This window comes from Vicugna pacos, chromosome 15 (assembly GCF_048564905.1).
Source record: "Vicugna pacos chromosome 15, VicPac4, whole genome shotgun sequence".
Taxonomy (NCBI): Eukaryota; Metazoa; Chordata; class Mammalia; order Artiodactyla; family Camelidae; genus Vicugna; species Vicugna pacos.
This window is the reverse complement of record NC_133001.1, coordinates 35579616-35603993: the sequence shown is the minus strand read 5'-3', so window position 1 is coordinate 35603993 and position 24378 is coordinate 35579616. Positions and strand designations below refer to the sequence as shown.

General features: G+C 33.6%; 1 protein-coding gene across 4 annotated transcripts in view; it reads right to left on the bottom strand.

The window, feature by feature from the left end:
- The window catches only part of STRN (striatin), an 87419-nt gene that overhangs the window by 12596 nt on the left and 50445 nt on the right, over positions 1–24378 (bottom strand). For all 4 annotated transcript variants that reach the window (XR_012059123.1, XM_006215535.4, XM_072937926.1 and 1 more), the window contains exons 7-15: positions 24130–24265; positions 20050–20160; positions 16973–17116; positions 13227–13363; positions 8274–8449; positions 6331–6378; positions 5447–5568; positions 2285–2452; positions 345–485 (exon numbers count right to left, since the gene is read on the bottom strand). Coding sequence is in view for 3 of the 4 variants with exons in the window: in XM_006215535.4 (XP_006215597.2) it covers positions 345–485; positions 2285–2452; positions 5447–5568; positions 6331–6378; positions 8274–8449; positions 13227–13363; positions 16973–17116; positions 20050–20160; positions 24130–24265 (1183 nt within the window). In the remaining variant the exon portion in view is untranslated. The remainder of the gene's footprint in view (positions 1–344; positions 486–2284; positions 2453–5446; positions 5569–6330; positions 6379–8273; positions 8450–13226; positions 13364–16972; positions 17117–20049; positions 20161–24129; positions 24266–24378) is intronic.

Here is a 24378-nt window from a genome sequence, read left to right as displayed (position 1 = left end):
AACCAAACCTGCAATAATTCCAAGACAGGCCTGTATTTAGAATAAACATTATTTTCTTCAAATAGAATTAAAAACTAAACATTTGGTATATAATTAAACTTAACCTCTTTTTAGAATAGCTCAAATGTTACTTCAAACAGTATAGTTTAAATGTGAATAAACTTAACCTAAAGTCTGAAAATCAACAGTAAATCATTATATCCTTCTAAGTAATTGTTATATGATTTTGAGGCAGAACATTTTATAATGACAAGTATTTTTCACAGTTGACTCTAGTAGTTATAATTTTGATAAAACTTAAAAAACTGATCCAAACAAAGACTATTTAAAATTGGTATACATACCTGAATCTAGGTTGGATTCTAAAGTGAGAATGCGTTGTTGTGTCTCCATGTTAAAGATGCTTGTGTATCCTTTGCTGAATGATGCTACCATATGGCTTGGGTCACTGCTTACTAGATCCACAGAGGCAGGGATTCCCAATTCTAAAAGTCAGAACATATTCAAAGAGAATGGTAGTTAGAAGGTCTACTTGACAATGTGCTTAAAATATAGCAAAACAAATAGTGGTATGATTTCCTTAAGAAGTAAATAAGGCTCAACATTAGAAGAATTACCTCACAGCCACTCAGTGGAGATTGTTTCTTTTGTTGCTTTTAGTCCTAGCCTATTTTATTACCCTTACCTGTTTATCACATCTTCTGTCACCCAGCTACTACTGTATTCATTGAACCCAAGACTTCATTTAGAAATAAACAAAAAACATGTACAGACTACAAATTTTTCTGCTCCCACCTCAATCAACCTGGGGTTTAGGAAGTCTTCATTTTAAAGGTCCATCTCTTACTAGGAATTCTAACTATTAAAAATACGGAATTGAGGGAGTAAAATTTCAAACTGTTATATATTGGTAGTCATGCAAATATCAAATGCAGGCAACTCATCAAAACCTAGACACGAGTTATGACAGCTCAAGAAAAATAAGGTATTTTTATTTATCATCTAGAACAGAGTAAAACGTGATTAAAATTTGGAACTTATTTATAAATGTAAAAAAATAAAGTTATATGTATATATGAATATAATCTGATTTTTTTCATTTGGTTCAAAATCTAACTAAAGCAAGCTAACAGTTCAAAAAATGTGTATTACAGTAGAAGATATATTAATGGTCAAAGAGCACACCAAAAAAGTGCTCAAAATAATTAGCCACCAAAGAAATAAAAATTAAAATCACAATGAAATACTGCTATATGCTCACCAAAATGGCTAAAATTAAATACACTCTCAATACTAAATGTCTGTAATCAAGGATGTGGAGCTACTGGAATTCTTGTATGCTGCTGTCATTGGTGTAACATGGCACAACCACTTTGGAAAAAAGTCTGGCGATTTCACATAAAATTAAACATGTAAGTCTACTTCTAAAGTCCAGTAATTTTAGTTTTAGGTCTTTATCCACCTGTGATAAAAAACATATGAATTTTCCACTTGGGGGGGTATTGCTCAGTGGTAGAGTGCATACCTAGCATGCACAAGGTCCTGGGTTCAATCCCTGGTACCTCCTAAAAGTAATAAATAAATAAATAAACCTAATTACGAAGAAAAGAAAGAATTTTCATAGCAGCTTTGTTTATAACAGTAAAAACTGGAAACAACCCAAACATCCATCAAGAGATAAATGATAAACACACTGGTTTAAAGAAATACTATTAAACAATAAAAAAGTCAATTATTAATACTTATTACAACATAGATGAGTCACAAGAACATTACAGTGAGAGTAAAACGTCAGATACAAAAGGAGTACACATTGTATGATTTCATTCATATGATGTTTTAGAACAGACAAAACGATCTGCAATAAAAGAAATCCCAACAGTGGGTATCTCTGGTTAGGAATGGGGAGTTGAGACTGACTGGAGAGATGAGAACACAAAGAAACTCTGGGGAGGCGATGGAAATGTTCCATAGCTTGATAGGTACAAGAGTTACACATTTGTCAAACTTATTAAAACGTATCCATAATACCTGTTTTTTACTGTATATAAATTATATCTCAGTTTTTACTAATTCCAAAAAAAGTGTGCTATCTCACCACATGGTATGATTTTTTAAATTATACACATTAAATTGGAAATTCAAAGAAATACATTTTCATTGCTTAAAAAAAACCCTTCAAATTAAATTTAAACGGAGTTTATAGAGTCATTTGTTTGTTTCTTTTTAGAGTAAGACATTTTATAAAAGACTCAGTAAAATAATGAAAAAAAAAAGTATGTACCTTGATTATCATTAAACACACTCAGGGCTGGAGCCACCTCAGTTGTATTCCATACACGGAGAGTGCCATCTGCTGAACAGGACAACAAACGCTGGTGTGCTGCACTGTAAGCCAAGCCCCAGACTGCATCGGTGTGGCCCAGGAGAGGGCCTCTTAAAACAGAAGGATCTGTACAAAACAGCAAGAATGCAGGAGAAAAAAACACAAGTCATAAAGGTATGTAGACTCCAGAGAAAGTAAAATATACAAACAAAATACCTGGCAACAGTATAAAACATGCTTCCTACTTTCTATTATTCTTCTGAAATGCTGAAAAAACAAGCTTGGAAACATGCAAATTTAGGGTTTAAAATGTATAAATTAAAATTTAGAAGTTTATTATTTTTCTCCTTAAAAACCTTAGGTATTTCCCTCTCCCTTTTTTCCTTCTATTTAGATTTCTTTAAAACCATGTTAACACAAATCATTTGCATTTAACCTACTTCCAGAGAAAGCGCAACTCATATTCCCTGAGGAAGTGAATGGAGACTCCTTCTCCCCTCTGACCGCCTTCAGCACTTTGGATACACTCCTTTGGGCCACTTGGGCTATAAACGACAATTATTCATGGGAGCAACAGGCCTCTGACCTTCATAATGGACCTGAACTAAGATCTTCAAGAATTCCCAAATTCTCAAACAGTAAGAACTCACAAATGAATAATGTGTATGTCGGGGAGGAGCAAGGAGGTGGCAGTAGGGGGCAGGATGGATCACTTAGCACTGTTTTACCACAAAAGCCAAACTGGAAACTTTAATTATTAACCCATGACTCTATGAAGTGGTACTTTCAAGATGGTTCACAGACATTAAGTTTAAAATGTCAGTGGCATTCTCTGTCCTGTATCCTCTCTTGGTCATATCACAGAATATTAATTGAAGACACACTGTGTATTAGGCACTATGCTAGATATAGGGGCGATGCAGATGATTAAGACACAATACTATCCTTGTCCTCAAAAGACAATGTGGTCAGTACAATAAAGCTTCTTGGACAGAATGACACCTAGAGTGCACAGATGTTGGCTAGTTAAAAAACAGAGGGAAGGCATTCCTGACAAAGAAGGCAGCTCCTATAAAACCACAGAAGGAAAAATAGCATGCTAAGAAATTCAGCCTGAAGTTTGAGGCAGGAGGTGGATGAGAGCGGCTAGTTTATGGTGGGACTTCTATGACACATAAAGGTACTTAGAAATTATCCTAAAAGCAAGAGGGAACCAGCAGCAGGGTGAAGTATTTAATAAGGTAACTTTAACTGCAGTGTAGAAGACACACTGGAAAGAATGAAGATGAAGGCCAGGGGACAGTTTCAGTAGACCGGGAGGGAGAAGATGAAGACCCAAGGAAGGACAGTGGTAACACAGTCAAAGTAGGAGTAAACTGAAGAAACATTTAGGGGGTGATATCAAAAAGACTAGGTAATTAATAAGGTATAGATGGTAAAACAGGGTCAAGGAATCAAGGATAACTCATAGGTTTCTAGTTTGAGTAATACTGGCAGTGCCACCAACCAGTAAAGAATATATGGGAGAAGAAACAGTGCTTGTAGGGCTTTATGGACAATGAGACAGCCCCTAGGAAATGTTCTGCAGGTAGTCTGAGGCTTAAAGAATTCATGAGTCAATAGCACATAAAACCACAAAGTGGATTCAATCTACCAAAGAATAGGTGTACAATGCAAAAAATGACTTAGGGTCTAGGCACTAATAAATGCCAATATTTAAGGTGAGAAAAATAAAAGGAGTTTTTGAAGGTTAGGGAACAAAAACTGTCATAGAGTTAAGTGTCAAAAAAGCCCATAGTGAACAAATTTCAAAAAAGAGTGGCCCACTGTTTCAGATAGCCAATATACCTAATAAAATAAGGACTGTAAAATACCCCTTGGATCAGCCAACTAGGTAGTTACTGATACAGCTAGAAGACAAAATGCATACGGATGATGCACAGGGAAAGGACGGAATTAGTAACTAGTAATTGTGTTTTATAGACAAAATCACCAAAGAGACACTGATAATGAAGGGAAGAGAAACTAAACAAAAGCCAGAGAGGGGAAATGAAGTTAAGAAAAGGCTTCTTCTTGCCCAGGATGGGAAACATCTGAATTTATTTATATGCTAAGAGGATGGAAAGAGAGCAAAGAGGGTGAGGTTTCAGATGAAAACAAGAGAGAGCAGAAGAGAGAGAAAGTCAGAGACAGAGAGGTAGAACGATACTAGAGTGTAGTCTCAAAGGAAACAAGAGAATGAGGTCAACAGCAAAAGGGGAAGGGTTGGCTTAGGACAGAATGAGGACAACTGATCCTGATAGAGGGACAGAGGAAGTAAGAAAAAGCACGGAACATAAATCTACAAAAGAAGTGGGGAGGGAGTGGGGGGTTACTTTTCACAAATATATGTTAAATGCTTATTAAAAAAATGTTGAGAGAACTTTTCATTTATTGAATTTTTTATCTTAGGCTGGTAAAATTAATCTAAAATGGTAACAAAAATAAAATGTGGTTTTATGACAAATAGGATACTTCATACCATTCGAGAATTTTAAGAGGAAACCCAAATAGTTCTTAAACAGTTTTGCAAGGGAATTTATAATAATACATAGTGACAGATTATAATACAGATTTTGTTTCATAGTGCTGTTCCCAAGACTAAAGGGCACTTCTTAATTTTTAAGGCCTTTTAAATATTTTGTTGCCATATACTTTAAAAATCATTAACCTCTACATTCTTCAATAACTGATCAAGAAGATGATGCCAACATTCATTTTCCTTCAAAGCTGTCTGTAAAGAATGGTGATGAAATATGATTATTGATTAGTAATGGTGTAGCAAATATTGTACAGATTCCTAAAATAAAGAAAACAATTGTCAATCAAGCCAGCATTTCCAATTAGTAAGACTTTCAGGAAGGGGAACTGTTTTCTCAGGCAAAATACATTACTTTCTTTTTTCTTTTAGCATTGCATGTATCAAACTGATTCCCAAATACAGGAGTCCTTTCTAACAAAATAAAGTTATGGTTCTCTTTTACCAATTTTTTTTAAATCTTATTTTATCCTTATATATGCTATGTAAAATGCATAAAAAGAAAATATCTTGTTCTTTCATATCCTTGGGGAATCACATACCATAAGAGTCATAGGGGTCGATGTTGGGGTTGGTGGTGTTCCAGCCCTGGATCAGTCCATCAGTACCACCGCTGTAGCACTGCTCACCATTGCTGCTCATCACCACACAAAGCACTGGGCCTCTGGGAGATGAAATCAATTTCTATTTTCAAAAATCAATCTGATACAGGACTTGTTAAAATTAAGAATGCTTAATTATTCAAATGGCTTTCTCTCTTTCTGCTTTGTACAACAAATAAAAAACTATCATGGCAACATTCATTTTTCTTTCTCTGCTAAACCAGATTAATGAACTATGACCTGTGGGCCAAATCCAGCCAGTGGACTGTTTCTGTACAGTCCTCAAGCATTTATAGATTTTACATTTTTTAAGGGTTATAAAACAAAACTAAACTAAAAAAAAAATGCATCCAGCAAAGCCTAAAAAATATTTACTATCTGATCCTTTTATATATAAAAAACATACCAACTTCCGTGAGTGAACAGGTACATTTCTTAAACTTATATGAAAACAGGAAAAGCATGCAATATGTGGTCACAAAAATTATAAAAATCTTGGAAATTTTTATCTAGGTTATCTTTAAGGGAAAAAAGATCAGGATTTCTAATAGTTAAACTTAACTGTCTCAACTTTAAGAGAGAGACATACATCATTTAAATATCATGTAAATAAAATCTAATTTCAGCAAGGATCCCTGTTTGGTAGTGATAAACTCATCTATAACATTATATTATCTGCCAGTTCCTTTTAGATTTACAAAAACAAAACAGTACTAAATACAAAAAGCACATAGCACAAACACATAAGTGAGAGAAGACAAATTTTCTAATCAGGCTGATTTACAATGATACTGATTTAAAACAAATAAAAAGCACATACTTACTTATGAGCCCTGAATGTATAGATAGGCTCCACATCGAGAGAAGTACTCCTAAATCAGAGAGAGAGGAGGATTTTTACCACTCGAAGCTTCAGCACTAAACAATCTGACTGCATGTATGTCATAAAATCACCTTCAGCAGTACTGACACTACGGTAATACAGCATTCCCAACTCCAGGACACAAGAAAGCTTCCCTAACACTAACCACATATTTTTTGTGATTTTGAGAAATAAAATTCTTATTTAGTAACAATACCTTGTTACAGTGCTTTCAGCATCATCCTAATCTATTTGACTAAAGGGAGAGAGAGCCTCACTCAGGGGAATCAACATAATGGACTCTGAAGGGATACATTTCTGGATTTAATTTCCAGTTCAGTCACTTAACTGGCCAACTTCAGGCAAATTATTTAATCTTTAGGAACTTCGGATTCCTCCATGTTTAAAATAAAACAGAAAAAGTAGGGATACCACCAAATGCTCACAGGATTAAATGAGATTCTACAAGTAAAACAGCCAAGGACAGAACCAGGCACACAGTAGGATTTCAATAAATGGTACTTTAATTTCATTGCATTTTCATGAAGGTTAACTTGTTTGTCCTTAATACTTGCAGAAACTGTCCAAATTATCAGCTTATTCACTACTCAGAATACTGTGTATGAGCATTCTACAGTGCCTAATACTGGCCATGACTGATCATGGAAACTGGATTTAAAGTCAAGTACTCACCATTTTCTACACTATACTGTAGTTTTTTAAATAAGCATAGGTTTTTAATTTTAAGTTCAAAGGTAAACAGGCTAGTGTTACTTATGTGTGAAGGTATTGTTACTAAGCTATTACCAGCAAAAAATTATTTCAATATTTTTCTAAATTTTAGTCAAGAATATATGAGACATTCAAATTCTCTGGTCTAATGTGATGCCCATTATGATTAAAGAACTTGAAAGACAAAAGGTACAATTTATAACCAGGAAATAATTTTTCTCTGCTGAAGACACCTGGTCTATATGAGGATTCACTTGGTTTTAGCAAGATCTGGTTGAGCTATCTGATTAATCAAGTATTTTATCTAATCTGTGTATGACTCAGTAGGAGGGTCACCTCTTTAAAGGGTCATCTCTTTAAAACTGGGCAACAGATATAATCCACCAGCAGCAAAACTTCCATAATCTCCTCCATCCTATGTTCATTTCTACTCTTTAATAACAGGGGTATCTGACACTGTAGAAGGGCCATGTCTGAGTTCTGGGCCATGAGACCCAGGAAAGAAAGGAGAGGAGTTCCAAAAAAGACCACATCAAGTGGGATCAGGACTAGCTTGGTGACTGATAAAAGGTATTTATACTAACTTATGTCTGTCCATGCTTAGACAAGAACCAAGGGGCCAAAGCAGGCACTAGCAGTTAAGTGATAGCAACAATAGTGCCTTTCAGTCTAGACATTTTGGTCAAGGCCAAAAGATAAGATCAAAGAGAGGTCTCTTAACCCACCCCACTTCAGCCTTCCCTCCCTTCCACTCAGTAAGTCTAAATCTAGTAATCAATGGGGCAGAGTTGGGGTGGGAGTTGGCGGGGGGTGGGGTGGGGTGATGATTTTAAACATGCTTATACCTGTTTACAACAACAGTAGAAACCTTCAGTACAGATAAAAGGCTCCCCAAATAAGACAGTTATTTAAAACACTGTATAAAGATTGTAATGAGCAGTCATAAACCCTGGGAAATCATCAGATAATACTATTTCTCCCTAACAGTCAGTTTTCCAACCTAAATTAGCTTATGAATATAGAGGGGAAAACATTCTAAATTATGTGACATGGTAACAGAAGAAAGAATTAGAAAAGATACTGAGGGAATTTAATAGCAAATAATAAATTTTTTTTCTGCTGAAAAACTGCCAATTAAAATATTCAAATATAGTTAAAGTAGAATATTCTCACTTTTTGGCTGGGGCTGTTTTCTGCAAATTCCACATTTTTAATGTGTGATCCTCTGATGCTGTTATCAAAACAGGCTCAGTGGGGTGGAAAGCAAGGGCTCGAATACCATCAAAGTGACTTCTTAATGTAAACTTAGGGTTCCATGTCTTCCTCAACGCATCTTTATTGTTTGCTATCTATTAAAGAAACGAAAGACACCAATACATTTAGTTCAGAATAGAAAGAAACGATATTTCAACATTCTTACTGATTTGTCATTAAACTACCACATTTTGTAACTTTCAAAACAATGTAATTTTTAAATGTAAATAACCAAATCAATAGGCAAAATTAGCAAGATGTCAACAATGATTTTCTTTGAAGAAATATGAATGCTATGGTAAGAAAAAAGGTTAATGATTCAATATATAGAGTATCAAATATAATAATACAAAGCAGATCTTCAGTAGGTAAATTTTTTAAAATATAAGTAATTTCAACCTAAATTACAGAATAGAAACTAATTGGAATAAAAGTTGAAAAACTAAGTTACCTTTAAATATTATTAACTGTTAACATTATAGAACATGATCTTACTACTGAAATTTTCAATGCTTTCTAATAAGAGCTAAATTTTCTTCAAATTGGTGACAAAGTTTATAAACTGGAAACATAAAATGTTAAAACTGGAAGAGACAGATGCTACCAAAAAAAAATAGATTCCATAGGTGAAATAAACGCATCATTATGTTGATTTTTCTTAACAGAATCTCCATCTCAACAATGGAAAAAATGCACTATTTTTTCATTTCACTTAATAGGAAATCTAAAGAGTTAATGTTTAACTTTACACAAGCACCAAGTATAAAATCTTCACATTCCAAGGCTAACAATCAAGCTAGGTTTAAGCAAGAGTGGGGCAAGTATTGGTAACACACTGGAGATATGTTACTATATTTACAATGACAAAAATCATCAATGATACAAACAATAGCTTCTATTTTGAGCATTATTCATTATTTTGTACATTATTCAAAAAACTTAACATGCATTAACTCACTTAATCCTCAGAACAACTCCATGAAGTAGGAATTAACATTATCTCCACTTTACAGACTGGACATGTAAGGAAAAGAGAATTGACTTGCCCTCTAGTAAATGAAGGAGTTGGGACTCAAAACCAAGCAGTCTGGCTTCAGAGGCTACACTATTACAATAAATTATAGTCTAGAAGCCAGAAGTCTAAAAATCTGCAGAAAAAGTTGGATAAGACATGTCATGATTGGGGCAATAAGTGAGGACAAAACACTCTACACAAGGAACTACTCCAAGAATTGGGGCTAGTTATCTGTGGGATGGGTAGACTTGGGAGGGTGGAGAGGACAAGGACAACAGAATAGACTCCTGCTTGCTCTTGTTAAAAAGCTGAAAGGTTTTCATATGCAAAAGTACTTAGATTCCTTCTGAGTATCTTAATGTGGTAGACAGCCACTAAGACAGTTCCTAATCAGCCCAACCTCCTTGTGTTTTTACTTTCGTGTAGTCCCCTTCCACAGTCCCCCAGGGGGACGGCTGCTCTGTAAGACCAACAGCATACAGCATTAGAACAAATTACATCATAAAACCTTTCATTTGAGCACTCCTTTTCTCTCTTTTTTCAAGTACACTCACACTGGGAGAAGCCAGCTGCTCTGCTGAGGAGCCCACAGAGAAGTCCATGTGGTGAGGAACTAGTCACAAGCTAATCACCAGTAAGAAACCAAGGCCTTCCAACAACTACACAAGTGAGCTTGGAAGCAGACCTTCCCTAAGTCAAGTCTTCATGTAAGACTGCAGCTCTTGCCAATATCTTGACTGTAATTACATAAGTGACCAGAAGCACACAGCTAAGCTGTCCCCAGATTGCTGACCCATGGAAACTATGAAATAGAAATGTTTCTTGTTTTAAACTGTTAAGTTTGGTAAAATTTGTTACTCAGCAATAGATTGCTAATACACTTAATAAAACTAGGAACTACTTTTAGAAACAGACAGACTAACACTAAGTTTTCTAACAATTAAGAATTATGAAAAAATAATGAGCTTTCTCTAAAGACAAGACTGAGTTCCATTATATATTAGATACATTTCTTTGAGGGGTCAGTATAGAGGGAACAAAAGTATCTAACGGAAATTTCTGCTTCTAGCCATGTTGGACTAGGTCATTAGGACCAAATGCACACAGAGGACAAGTGGAAAAGCAGAGCTAAAAATAAAAAATGGAGAACCAACAAAATACTGAAGAAAAACCAGGCCAGGATCCAGTGGAAGATACTAAGGAGGTAAGCCTGTTATTTGGACTTGTTTTTCCCCAGAGGGTGTTTGTCGATTCCAAAAGAAACAGCTAAGTGATTGATCTGTGCTTTTGACAACTTTGCAAGACAGGGAGATGTAAATTGGTACCAAGGGCCTGCCATGAAAGTGGGGCAAAGCAATCAAAACCCTTGCTTTAGATTTTTATTTCAAAGGGCAGTATCCTACACATAAGGGTGAACTGGAGAACATAAGCTCTTACAAAGATTGTAGATCAGCTTTAGATCATCTCAAAAGTTGAAAATGGAGTGAGGTGATCCAGATTTCTAGTGGCTGCAGCGACCTGAGAGAAGCAAATTAAAATATACTACCTAAGGGAAGATATAATCTTGGGGCTAAAGTTACTTCTACAGACAATTTTTCAAATATAGTATCTGGACATGGTAAAAAAATAACTGTGCTCATATAATATAACATAAATCAAAACAAGCAGAAACAACATATAATAGTAACAGAACTACTGAGTATCCGATTCAAACTTAAAAATAATCATGCTTACTATATTGAAGAAGATAAAAGACAACACTGAAAATTTTGAAAGAAATCTGTAAACAATAAAAAAGGAGTAATTCTAGAAGCAAAAAATCTAAGACCTCAATAGATGGTTTTAATTACAGATTACACATAACTAAAGAGAGAATTAGTGAATTGGAAGATGGGTCATTAAAAAAAATTCAGACTGAAGTACAGGGGAAAAAAAAGATGAAAAATACAGAAGAAAAAGAATAGGAGACAGATTATATAGAAAGAAGATCTAATAATATAATTAGAGTTCCAGAAAAGGGGGGGAGGGTAAAAGCAGTATTTGAAGAGAAATGGCTGAGAATTTTACAAAACTGATGGAAACATTAAGCCAAGAAGGCCTAAGAATTTCAAGAATGTTAAATAAAAAGAAAACTAAACCTTAGCTGACAATCAAGACATAAAGAAATACCAGTCACAGAAAAAAAATCAGACTACCACTGAATGACCAGAGAGCAATGACAGTTGACTTGAGCAGAAAACAATAACAAAAACATACTGAAATAATATATTTAGAGCATTCAAACATTTTGCCAACTAGAATTCAGTATCAAAGTATCAAACATTTTGCCAACTAGAATTCAGTATCAAACAGATAACCCACTCAAGCAAAAAAAGACAATTTAAGAAAATCAGAAACTATAGTTAATTCTGGCTATCAACATACAAAACAGTATCTTGTAGGAACCAAATGCATACAGAAATAAAATATAAAATAAGAGTGACATATATGTAGGGTGGGAGTTTTTTTAAACAGAATAAAAAATGTTCTAAAGGTCTTCACATGTAAAATTTTCATAAGGATATATGTAGTAATCTCTAGGGTAACAATTAAAAGAGTAATGAAAGCATGTATAAACTTCAAATAACAGGGAGAATGAATAATAAAAAACAATCAATCCCAATTTAGGCAAAAACAGGAGAAAAAACAAACAGAATAGGTGGCACAAATAGATGGCAGGCTTAAACCCAAACATATCAGTAATTATTTTAAAAAGAAATGGACTAAATGTTCTAATTTAAAAGACTGTCAAAGGTTATGTGAAAAAAAAACAGAAATCAACTAGATGGTGTTTAAAAAGAAATGTAAAATATAAGGATATATAAATATTGAAAATAGAAAAAAAAATTTTTTTAATCTGTATCACATATGTGGAGAATGCAGTGCAAGGAGCCCATTTAGATTAGGTTATTGTAGTAGTTCCAGGTGAAGAAAAAGTGGACTAGGAAGGGAGGTAAAAAGAAGTACTACATGGATTTCAGTTGGTTTTGGAAGTAGAATCCAAAAGACTTACTAAAGGATTTAGCACAGAGAGAGAGTTTTTGATTTGCAGGAAGAGGGCTGAATGGTGAGGGTTCATCTCGGGAATACTTCCGTGATTCATTTAGGCATCCATCCCACATACCCCATCCCCCAAGTGGCAGGGGCTACATTGTATTCTCCAACAAAGATTATGAAATTTCAAAGTGAGAGAATATTAAAGAAGAGATAAGACAGGTTATAAATACTTTATGAAATAAACAACTGTTTCCTTGATTATGAACAATTATAAATGTATGAATAAAACAACTGTGTCTAGGATTAAGTAAACTCATGTGTGCATAAAAGTATAAATATTTCAGTTTTGGTCCCAATCACTGATGGGTCAGCTTCACACCTGGAAAGCACCCTATATGCAACACTACTTAACAACAGCTAAAATCACTTTTCAGCAGGATACTGATGATGCACTAATGAAGCAAGACAAACGCTGCTATTATGAAGGCATGAATTCCAACTAATCATTGGTGCCCTAAAATATAAGACAAAACCCAAACCTGCTAATAGAAAAGGGTATTCTTTCCCTTTTCTAAAATCAATGAACAAGCTATGATCCAATGATTTATGTATTTAGGTAAAGCCCATAATTTTAATCTCTGTATGATATGAAAAGTATTATTGTTTATTTTTATAACATACTTATATTTTCAAAGTTTGTGATTAAAACTTAACCAAATTCTGTGTTTGTGAAGTTTTACCAGTGCCATATTTTTTCTATAAAATTAACTTTTTATTTTCAAAAAATAAATACAAACAACAAAAATAAAACTACTACTTACATCATAAGTTAATGAATCTGCTTCATTGGCCACTGTGAGGCCTGCTAGTTCTCCAAGTCCCAGTTCACTTTCAAGGGCCTCATCTGCTCCCATGATGAATGACTTCCCAGAAGAAGGAGGAAACGTCAGGGCTTCCACTAAAGGGGGAAGACAAAAGAAACACTTTTTAAAAACCCTCTAAATAGTCAACAATTAGTCTCATAAGGGCATGCCTACATTTAATTATTTTTTAATGCCTTTCAACACAATAAAATTCAGTAAGCAGAAAATCCTGAGGAACTGGTTGCTTTTCCAATATCTTAACCATAGCTAAAGGTATCATCTAATTAGAAACGTACAACATGAAACAAGTCCAATAGTTCACTATCCTTTGTTTTTCACTATACAGAAAAATGTGACTAAAAAGAAAGTTGGCTTTCCTCATTTCATACTTCATGCTAATTACCCAAATTATTTCTATCAACTATTAAAACACGTATAACACGTGATTTTGAACATGCCAGTTGCATTCAAAATAAAATTGGTTAATTCTATAGACTGGAGGAATATGGAAAATTTCAAATGAAAATGGTTTTACAACTGTAAAATGAGCCTAGATGAGGCAAAATTAATATGTGGTGTTAGAACTAAGGGATTACTTCTGGAGAAAAGGGAAGGGGTAGAGTTGGAAGGCAGCACAATCAGGACTTCTAGGCCCTGGATATGTTCTGCTTCGTGACCTAGGCAGTGGTGACACGGCTGGGTTCGCTTTGAGATATTCACTGAGCTGCACCCTTATGACTTCAGCAGCTTTCTGTAGGTATGTTATATTTCATTCAAAAATATTTATTTCAAATAAATTTTTTAAAGTGTTGGTTCTAACACTTTATTAGCTGCCAAATGTGCTTCAAGATGTCAGATTTACTTTGTGAGAAATTTAAATATCTTTATTTTATAACCCTCTATTTTACACCAATCCAATTCCTTAGGTCACCATCAGAAGAACCAGTTAAAAGCAAAATGCTAATGCAAATTATTGTCACAAACTGTCAGAGATAAACTTTAAGTAGTTTTCTAGAGGTAATTACTTCACTGATGACAAACATTTATGAGTTTAGATGAATTTAGTAGTTTAAACTTCAGTTGCTAAAGAAGTAAATTAACTTTTTCTTAAAAGAAACAAGTCAACTGTATTAATCAGTACACGTAGAAAACAGATTTATAAGATGTTTTTCAGCTTTACACTCAATCATATAATTTTAGATTCAATAAAAATATCTGAAGAAATGAAATAAAAGTTATGTGCTTTTAAAAACAGTGGGAGAAATTCTACTTAAAATCCTTATGAGAATAAAGTAGAGTACAAATTAAGGCATTTTCAAACCACCATACAAGAAAAGTGTAATAATAAAAATCAATCTTACCAAATCATACTACATATCCTCTGAGGGGTTCAAACAACTCTAAACATTTACTAACGAAGAATAGGGATTGTTTAATTTAGAAGAGCAATTTTCATGCCACAATTTCAACCAAATGATTCAAGGTGAGACTATAAGGCCGGGTCTTCAGCATGGTGTTTTTTGTTTTATTTGCATTTTTACTATTTCCAGATAACTCTGTTCAGGTGTGAAATAAAAATGACTCTTCCACAAAAACTAAGATTCGTGGGTCTGGCCACACACATTGTTTGGGCTAATTCAACTAACATTCTAGGAGTGGCCAAGTAAAACATGAAAACAAAGGAAGGCAACAACTCCTTCAATATACACCAGTGGCTAAGCCAGCAGATTTGAGGGCCAAAGAGAGCGGTCACCAACGCGCATAACTATCACTAACTGCTAAGAGTACTTAGAACTTAACGACTGTCGGTCATGCCTCTATCTGATAACTAAACATTACTAGCTCTAAACGGCTTTTACAAAATTATTTAACTATGCCTCTTAAACGTGGTACTGACTTATGAATTATTACAATAAAAAGAAAGTAAAAAACTTATACAGCACACACAGGCTATGGGAGCTTTTCCTGAAACTGGACTTGAGACCAAGTAGCATCAATCACAGGCAATTAAATATACAATATATAGCTTAAGTATGTTTTTTACTTCTAAAAAATTTGCACTGAGAAGGAAGACTTGGTATCAATATTATAGATCGTAAGTTAGACATTCAATGCTTCAATTTTAAGGTTCTTAAAGTTTTTTTCCAGAATCTGAAAAAAAAAATATATGCATTTATATGTGTAACTGAATCACTTTGTGGTACATCTGAAACTAACATTGTAAATCAACTACACTTCAATAAAAAAATTTTTAAAAATTTTTCCTATCAATCTTTTTTTTTTTTTTTACATTTGTCATTTAGTACATATTCTACCTCTATTATTAGACTTCTGTAAGATGAAGTCTCTGATAAAACTCTTCTGGAGTTATTATTAGAATAAGAAAAAACTAACTTTCCTTCCTATCTACACCTAATCTTAGGATAAATGAAATTGACTAAAATTCTCACATCTATAGTGTCAACTGAATGAAACTCCTAGTAAATAACAAACATACCTATTGAGGCCCATGACTTCACATCTTAATTCAAAATGCATGTGGCAACATCAAATAACCTGTTCATCTAGAAAGTAAGGGTATAATGTGTGGTTCTCATTTAATGCAGGTAATGAATTCCCAGTATACTATTATTAACTCTAACAAATGACTAAACATGTAATGGTAAAAAAACTCACTGAAAAAGTATTCCAAGCATGAATACCTATCCACCAAGGTCTTATCAGTTTATGTCTCTCTAAAACGTAACTGAATTTAAAACCAAGAAAGAAAAACACATATGATTTTTCTGTGGCTTTTTCCCAGGTTGTTTTGCAAATAAATAATAATTTGAAGAGGCATAGCCACTGCAAATAATTACAAGATTTAAATTCAAGGCAATTAAAAAATTTTGGAAACTATTCATTAACTATTAACACAACTTTTATGTCATTCTGGATTTTCAGCTAATATAAATATATACTTTAAAATAAATATCCACACAGAAGCATTTTATACATTTATAAATAAATAGATAAATCAGAACTTGTGTCTAAAAGACACAACAAATATATACCACAAGATTGCACTATAAAAAACTGGGGACAATCGAAATATTGGAATGGCTAAGCATCATCTAAAATAGAATAGTAATCTTAAAATTATAATTGTGAAGATGATTTTTATGATTTTATATTAAGCAAATAAAACAAAACTGAAATATTCTACATAATTGACTATAACTCTGTAAAAGTATATGCACATAGACAAGGACTGAAAGGGAACAAGGAAAAATAGAAAGTAGAAAACGTGACTAGACCTTCAGGTATCTTTTTCCCTTTATCATTTACTAATGGTAAACTGCTTAAATTTTGAAAATATGTGAGTCTCAATGTAAACATTTACTACCTATTTATAGACTTCATTTTCTCACTGTTGGAATGGCATAATTAGGACTATCTTTATATACATCAAATACATGGCTCTGTGGAGCTAGAGGATGTTCTAAACTATAATTTAGAGTTGGTTAAGTTAATGCATCCTTTTTCAAGTCCTAAAGATTATAGTTGGAATCAAAACCCTTTGAATATAAGAAAGCCTACATATGGAGAATATTAAGTAGTTCAAACATTTGTACAATAAAATTTTTATCTTTGAGTCCTAATAACTGAATTCAGACAAGAACATCCAAGTGCTTTTTGTGCTCTAGGATATCTAAAATACTTGCCTTCATCTGCCCTATTTATTTCATGTTCAGGAAGCCTGGAGCTGCTGGGTCTGGAAGGTGAGCCCACAGATGGCTGCAAGGAGGGAAGTTCATCAACATCTCTCAAATTAGCGAGCATATCTTGTAGTTTTGACCTATTGGGCCCTAGCCCCAAAAAAGGGAGGAGAGAACAAAAAAGAGGAAACAGAATTATCCAACTGCATCAAAATGGTGCCATAAACCTTATTCACATCTGCCAACATTCAGCTTTAAAAAAGTAATTATTTTCTAAGTTTCAAATTGTTTTGAAAGTTTATTATTTCTTAAAAAGAATTATGTTTTACGTATATTTTAAAAAGTAAGCTAATGAAATAACATTACTATTTGCATAAAAAAAGTTTATGTGCAATTTGGATCATTAAAAATAGTATTATTTATAATCCTTGTATACTTTTCTAAACGTAGACAGATACCATAGACCGTGAAACCACTGCGTACTGAATTAAAGTCACATCCCTTTTTGTTTGTTTACATTCATTGCCTTACATCCTGAAGCTATGGTACCCAAGGTGAAATCTCACGCCCTGAAGCTATGGTACCCGAGTTGAAATCTCATGCCCTGCTGATTACTTACCAATACTTTGATGCTTCATTCTCCCACATCCCTGTTTTGACTGTTTTATATAGGATAGAGGCTGAAACAGATCTTCGGTAGTTTTTCCTGTTATAAGTTTAATTAAGAATGGGAAAATCTTACCCATAGTCCATTATGTTTTTTTTTCCCTATACCAGAAAACTATTTTTAAGCAATTTTAACTAATACCTAGAAATATATTTCAAGATAGTATGACTGGAGAACACAATCTGACTGGAAATATTTCTACTAGACCGTATTACAAAGACTCAATCTTTTCCAATAAGTAATAGTTCAATTTAAAAAATACCTATGGTGGTTTATAAATTAATGCTCCATATATCAACCCAAAGTTTTGCTTCAGTTCTATTTTCAGGTCTTTCAGTTCTATTTTTATCTTGTCTTCACTTTTTCCAAGACTACCGTTTTATCAAGATAACCTGAACTGACGATGATTAAAAAAAACTGTGCTGAACCTTAATGTATAGTCTCTCTCTCTTCAGTGAAAGACATTAAAATTTCTCCCCCTAAAGAATCATTTTTCTTCGCCATAATAAAAAACTATGTGCTATACGCCTGAATAGTGATCATAATACCCAGATTCAGGAAACCCATTAGCTTCTATTAGCAGGAATACTATTCCAGTCAAATGGTGCAGTTTTAGACCTTAACTGCTAAATCCCAACTACAGCAGTGCCTTGGTATTTGACAAGAAGTGAATAATCAATACAACAGCAGATGGATTCTACATAAGTCCTGGATACCTTTCCAACCCAAAGCTCTTTTACATTTCAAGACGTTCATTACATTATGGCACTATGACTTCAAGAAATATCCCAACTTTAAGTCAATGTGACAATTAAAATACTCTTCTTGTTTCTTGTGTATGACAGATAAATACCCCTCAAAATATCAGTTTAACTGGTTTTATCATGGCTCTGAAAAGCCATAACAAACCATGTCTCACTATTGTTTATTACAGTTAAATTTTTCATAGTATTTCTTAATAAAAAGTACAAAATGTTCTTTTGTTTTAGTATTAATCTTTCTCACTGTGATTTAATTTATACTGAGAAGGAATCAAATGATATTCTCTTTCAGTTACATAATGGTTGGTACAATAGTAACATCAATAATGGCCACTGACTTTTTATTCATTCAAGCTGAGTACTTGTAAATTCTAAGATTTTTAAATAAAGATTTAAATGTTTATCAGTATGGGATTTTAAAATGCAGAATACATAAACAAGATTATACTGTATAGCACAAGGAAATATATATAAGATCTTGCGGTAGCTCATAGCAAAAAAAAATGTGACAATGAATATATGTATGTTCATGTATAACTGAAAAATTGTGCTCTACACTAGAATTTGACACAACATTGTAAAATGACTATTACTCAATAAAAAAAATGTAAAGAAAAAACCCTGAAAAAAAATGTTTATCAGTAAGTACTAGGCTGTAAAAGAATAACTGGCCTTTGATAAACCTTAGCATCACTATAAAAAAAAAGGGGGAAAAAAGCATATCCTTCCAATATTTTGCAATTTTAAGTACATGCCTTATTAAACTGGACTTTAATCTCACTTCACACTATTTTAATAACCCACAGGATGAAATTCCTATTGCCATAGAAGGGAGACCCATGTCCATCCTGAAATGAGAGTGGTGGCACAAGGGGATAATGTGGCCTTGCTCTCCTAAATAGGTGTTTAGGGTGGCTTTCAGGGATGTTTGAAAGCTTTTATAATTCCATTTTATATACTTAACTAGATCTACTGCTAAACTTTATTAATAATGTGCATGAGTTATCTGATTCAGGGGGCTAGAAACTCCACCTTAGTTTCCATTTTTGATGTGGCATATATTTTACTGAAAAGAAAAAAAAACCTAATTGGTAATATTATAAATTGGCCAAAAGCTTAAATTAGAAAAATAAATACTTTTAAAAGTTGTGTACTTGACTCTGTGCCCTGTATAGCATATAGTGATGAGAGTAAATGAACTGTGAACACACAGAATAGTCAGGGGTAGAAATTAACTTTCTGTCTCCAAGACCTGAAATTAAAAGCAATAATTTTGTTGGACTGTGAGAGGGTCACACTAGATGAGATTTTAAATTGTCAACAGTGAAAAACCATTGCTGTAATTAAGAATATATAATTTTAAAAATCAAATTATCACAATGGTTGAATACATAGTTTCACACTCTCATGAGGCTCTCGATTTATTACTGGGCTATATTATAATTTGCTAATTACATGCACAGCTTTTTTTTTTTTTAAGTTCATAATCAAACAGCTAACCACTTAATTTCAACCCCTGAAAGCAGGTGACAAGGAAAGAAGTCAGGAGCAGAAAAGAAAAAGAGTAAGTAGTTTTAGGAAAACATTGGAAAAAAAAATTGGGGGACACAAAGAGGCAAGATTTATGATTTACAGATACAATGTTTTCCACTTACTCTTCACCCCCTTTTTCCCCTTTCTCTCCTTTTTGTATTGTTCCTTGAGTTTGGTAATTACTCCCTGGTCCACATTCCAAGCTTCAGGCATGAGACACTGGTCTTCCTTTTCTAAACAGAGTGAAACAAATGAAACAGCCTTTTTCAATAAAGTATTGAACACTCTAAGTCAATTCACTGTTATTTCAATGAATGACATACCATTTTCTTCATACTATTACTAATTTTAAAAAGTTATTGCTTATTCATTAGAGATATGTCACACAAAATATAACATCTAAGAAACAGTGATCAACTCAATTTCCTAGGCAATAACATTATATTTCTTTTCAGAGACATAAGGAAAAAAACCTGCAAGATTTTAGTGACTTTTAGTAAATTAAACCCCAGAACTCATTTTCATTCCATTTTCTGAATTTGATTAGAACTGACTCACAAAAAAAATTTCTTATCAATTTATGTAATGAAGATCATTAAGAGATTGTACAAAACAGTCTTCAATTTATGTAATGAAGATTATTAAGAGATTATACAAAATAGTCTTCAATGATCTTTTCATTTAATAAATTTTATATATTTGGCATATACTTATCAGCAAAAGATCATTTTTATTTTATAGGCTTTATAAACAGCACTCTGTAAACTTATCAACCAACCTGGCATTCAAAATTTAAAACAACTTAAGTGACCTGTTAATTTATAAATTCTTAAAACAGGAAACTGAGTTTCTAGTAGAAAGAAATTCAATTGTTAACTTCCACTATTTCAGGTGTAGAAAATTTAAAAAGTAAATGATGCTATATATTTTATAATTACTATAATTTACTATATACTATATAGTGTTACATGTGTTACCTCAGAACTCTCACTTGAACTCAAGACATATATTCAACTGCTCAACCTACATTTCCATTAGGAAGTCTAATAGATATCTCAAACTAAACAAACAAAACCAAATTCTCAATCTTCCCATCCAATTTGTTCTATCTATAGGGTCCCCCATTTTATTTGATGGCCAAGTCTACACTTTCATTTGCTCAGACCAAAAACATCCTTTTCTTTTACACCCCATATCAAATATTTCAGGAAATACTGTTTTCTCTACCTTTAAAACACATCAGATTCTTACTACTTCTTAGCAGATCCACTACTTCTCTAATCTTTCTGACTCATGCTAGAATTACTGCAATAGTTTTCTCCTCTCCCCACCAAGTCTTTGCCAACACTGATTGCCCTGGGTAGTCTATTCTCAACACAGTAGCCAGAGTGATGCTTTAAAATAAAAGTTGGATCATGTCAGCCTTCTGGGTCAAATCCTTCTCATAGCTCCCCATCTCACAACATAGCCCCACTGATTTGATCATTTCCCTTTAGAATCACTCTGCTCCAGCCACTCTAGCTTCCTAATTCCTCAAGCAACACACCAGGGCATTTGTTCTGGTTTTCTTCTTCCTGAACATTCCTTCCCAGATACCATGTGGCTAACTCCCTCATCAATATCATCTTTTGTTCAAATGTTACCCTCTCAATGGGGCTTACCATAATCAATCTATTTCACATTTTTACTTGTCCCCTCCAACCCTGCCCACACCTTAGCACCCTCTATCCCCCGGACTTTGTTCTACTTTTCCTATTTCCCATAGCATTTATCACATTCTGACATACTATATCATTTATGTTTATCGCTTACTGTCTATTATCCTCTTAGTAGAATACAGGACCACAGGAATAGGGAACGTCACCTAGAATACTTGGTACATAGGAAGCATGTGATCAATATTTGTTGAATGATTGGAATAAACCAAAATGAACCAGAATAAAAAGACATATGTCTATTTTTTAACAAGCTTCAATCCACACTTAAAAAAAACCAGATAACTGGGCATCTGAATATACTACATACAATTTTAAAAACTCAACGCTTTTATAGATCGATCAATATTCTACTATCAATAACAGAAATAGCCTCTATTTTTTCCAGAAAAATCTAACAATCAAAAATGTTAAATTTTATCAATCACATCTTAATAATAAATTAAATCGAGTAGCTTCTGGATCCTAGAATGTCTTCAGGGCTTTAAAGTAAAAATTAACCTTATACTCTTAACTAGATTCATAACAACAATAGTAATGGAAGATCACAGAAGGTGGTGGGTGGTAAAATCTATTGGTTTGCCAGAAACTAAGGAGATTCTTAACATAAGCACAGTAACTCTCTTTTCAGAGGGGTGGGAAAAAGGTAAAGGAAGTCCTTAAAATGATTTAAATGTCCATTCAGCTAAACAGGATTTGCAATCTAGTTTTATTAATTGGTTAAAAGTGAAATCCTTGAATTTAAATTATAAAATTCTTAACATGTACCGCCAAACTCCTGGTAAAGAAACCTCCAGTTGTGGGAGGGTATAGTTCAGTGGTAGAGCGCATGCTTAGCATGTACGAGGTCCTGGGTTCAATGCTCAGTACCTCCATTACATAAACAAATAAACAAGCAAACAAAGAAACCTAATTACCACCCCCCCAGATGTTTTTTAAAATTTACATGTGAATGGGAGGAGGAGGAGGAAGAAGGAGGAGAAGAAGGGGGAAGAAGGAGGAGGAGGAGGAGGAGAACTCCATCAACTGAAAGATTCCATTAACTCATACTCGGAGAGAGAAATATCCAGTACACTACTGAAGAGTGGGACAGCTCAGATGTGAGAACACTCACTCATTTTCACCTGTAACTTCGTAGCAGGCTACACACCTGTATCATACAATACTCTTAGCCACAACTCACACCTTAAAGCAAAGGAAGTTATACAAGGGACAGTGCAGCTGTCTTTGGAGAAAAATGAATCTCAATTATCCTTGCAATAAGGCTGGTAATGAAAAGGTCAACTATTATCTACACATACGTGTGACTTCTCAGAGAAAGACCTCAGTGTAGCACAGTGGGTCTTAGCTATATTGGAAGAACTGTTGCCTAAATATCTGAATGACTTGATATATAAGCTTAGTAAGTAATAAGACAGGAGAGAGACTCTTTTCATTTTAACTTCCCCTGGTTTCCAAATTGTTCTGCTGAAGAAAAAAAAGGCCAATCACTAAATAAGCCATTATATTCCTCAAAGACTAAGAAATTATCCCTAATAAATATCTGTCACAAAAAAAGACTTAGAAAGTATTCTGTTGTGGGAGAAAACGGTTCCCATTACTATTTCTATTGTCCCAACAGTAGGAAATATTTGGCACAAAAAAGGAAAAGAAGTGGCATTAGCGCTTTCAGAGTACCTGAAGGTAAAGCCTTGAGGAAAAATTAAGATAGTTATCGATTCTCTAACCTTATCTGTCTTTAAAGTACATACAATGTAAGCTAAGGGAAGTCTTCTGAAATTCTTCAACCTCAGGAGAAATTTTTCTCTCATTCTCAGTATCTATCTGTCTCTCTCTCTGTCTCTCTCTCTCTTACTCACACACAAACACACACCTGACAGAATTAGTCACTCTGAAGAATTTATCACAATCCTACCTTACTGATAGTGACGATTCATTTCCAAACTCCTAGAATGATCAATGCTGTAAAAGTTTTCCCCCAAATACCTGTTTTAACTCTTGTTAGATGTTTAAAATATTAAATTTGTTTAGAACAATTTGTGCAAAAAAAACTCTATGCCTTGTACAAAGATGATGAAATGTGACTAAAATGAATGAATAACTATAATTTTCTAATTTATACGTTTTTGGACAGAAGATGTCAGAGATGAGATCTCGCAAATTCTTTATTACATTCTCATATTCAATTTCCACAAAATCCAGATTTGAAAGTTCTACTGTCTGGGCAGAAAACAGAGGACATTCTGTTTATGAATTCAAATTATATTTGTACTGTATTGCTTATGTTTAAAAAAAAGATATGGTAACTAGATATACAACTTTCTTTAAACACACACACACCCTGGAAAAAAGGTGACAACAGTAAAAAGTTCACAGGATTTTCAACATTATAAAAGATTTAAAGTGTTCTTCAAGATGTCACCCTGGTAAAATACTGGTTTGTTTATTTACAGAACATCTCTGGTTGGATCCAAAATGCTTGCTTACCCCAGTCTGTTCCATCGCCTGCGCTTCTAGACTCATTGTCTCCTTCCTCTGATGTAACCAAGAAGTCAAATTCCTTTAGAGCTTCTTTTGTATCTCGATCTTCGCTGGAATCGGGCAATACTTTTTTCCTAACAATCTAATGAAAAAACATGCTAAGTTAAAATATTAGGATACATGATGGAATTAATTTAAGTAAAGGAGACAATATCCCTTCACCATTGAAAGAGAAAACCCAATTATTATTTTCTT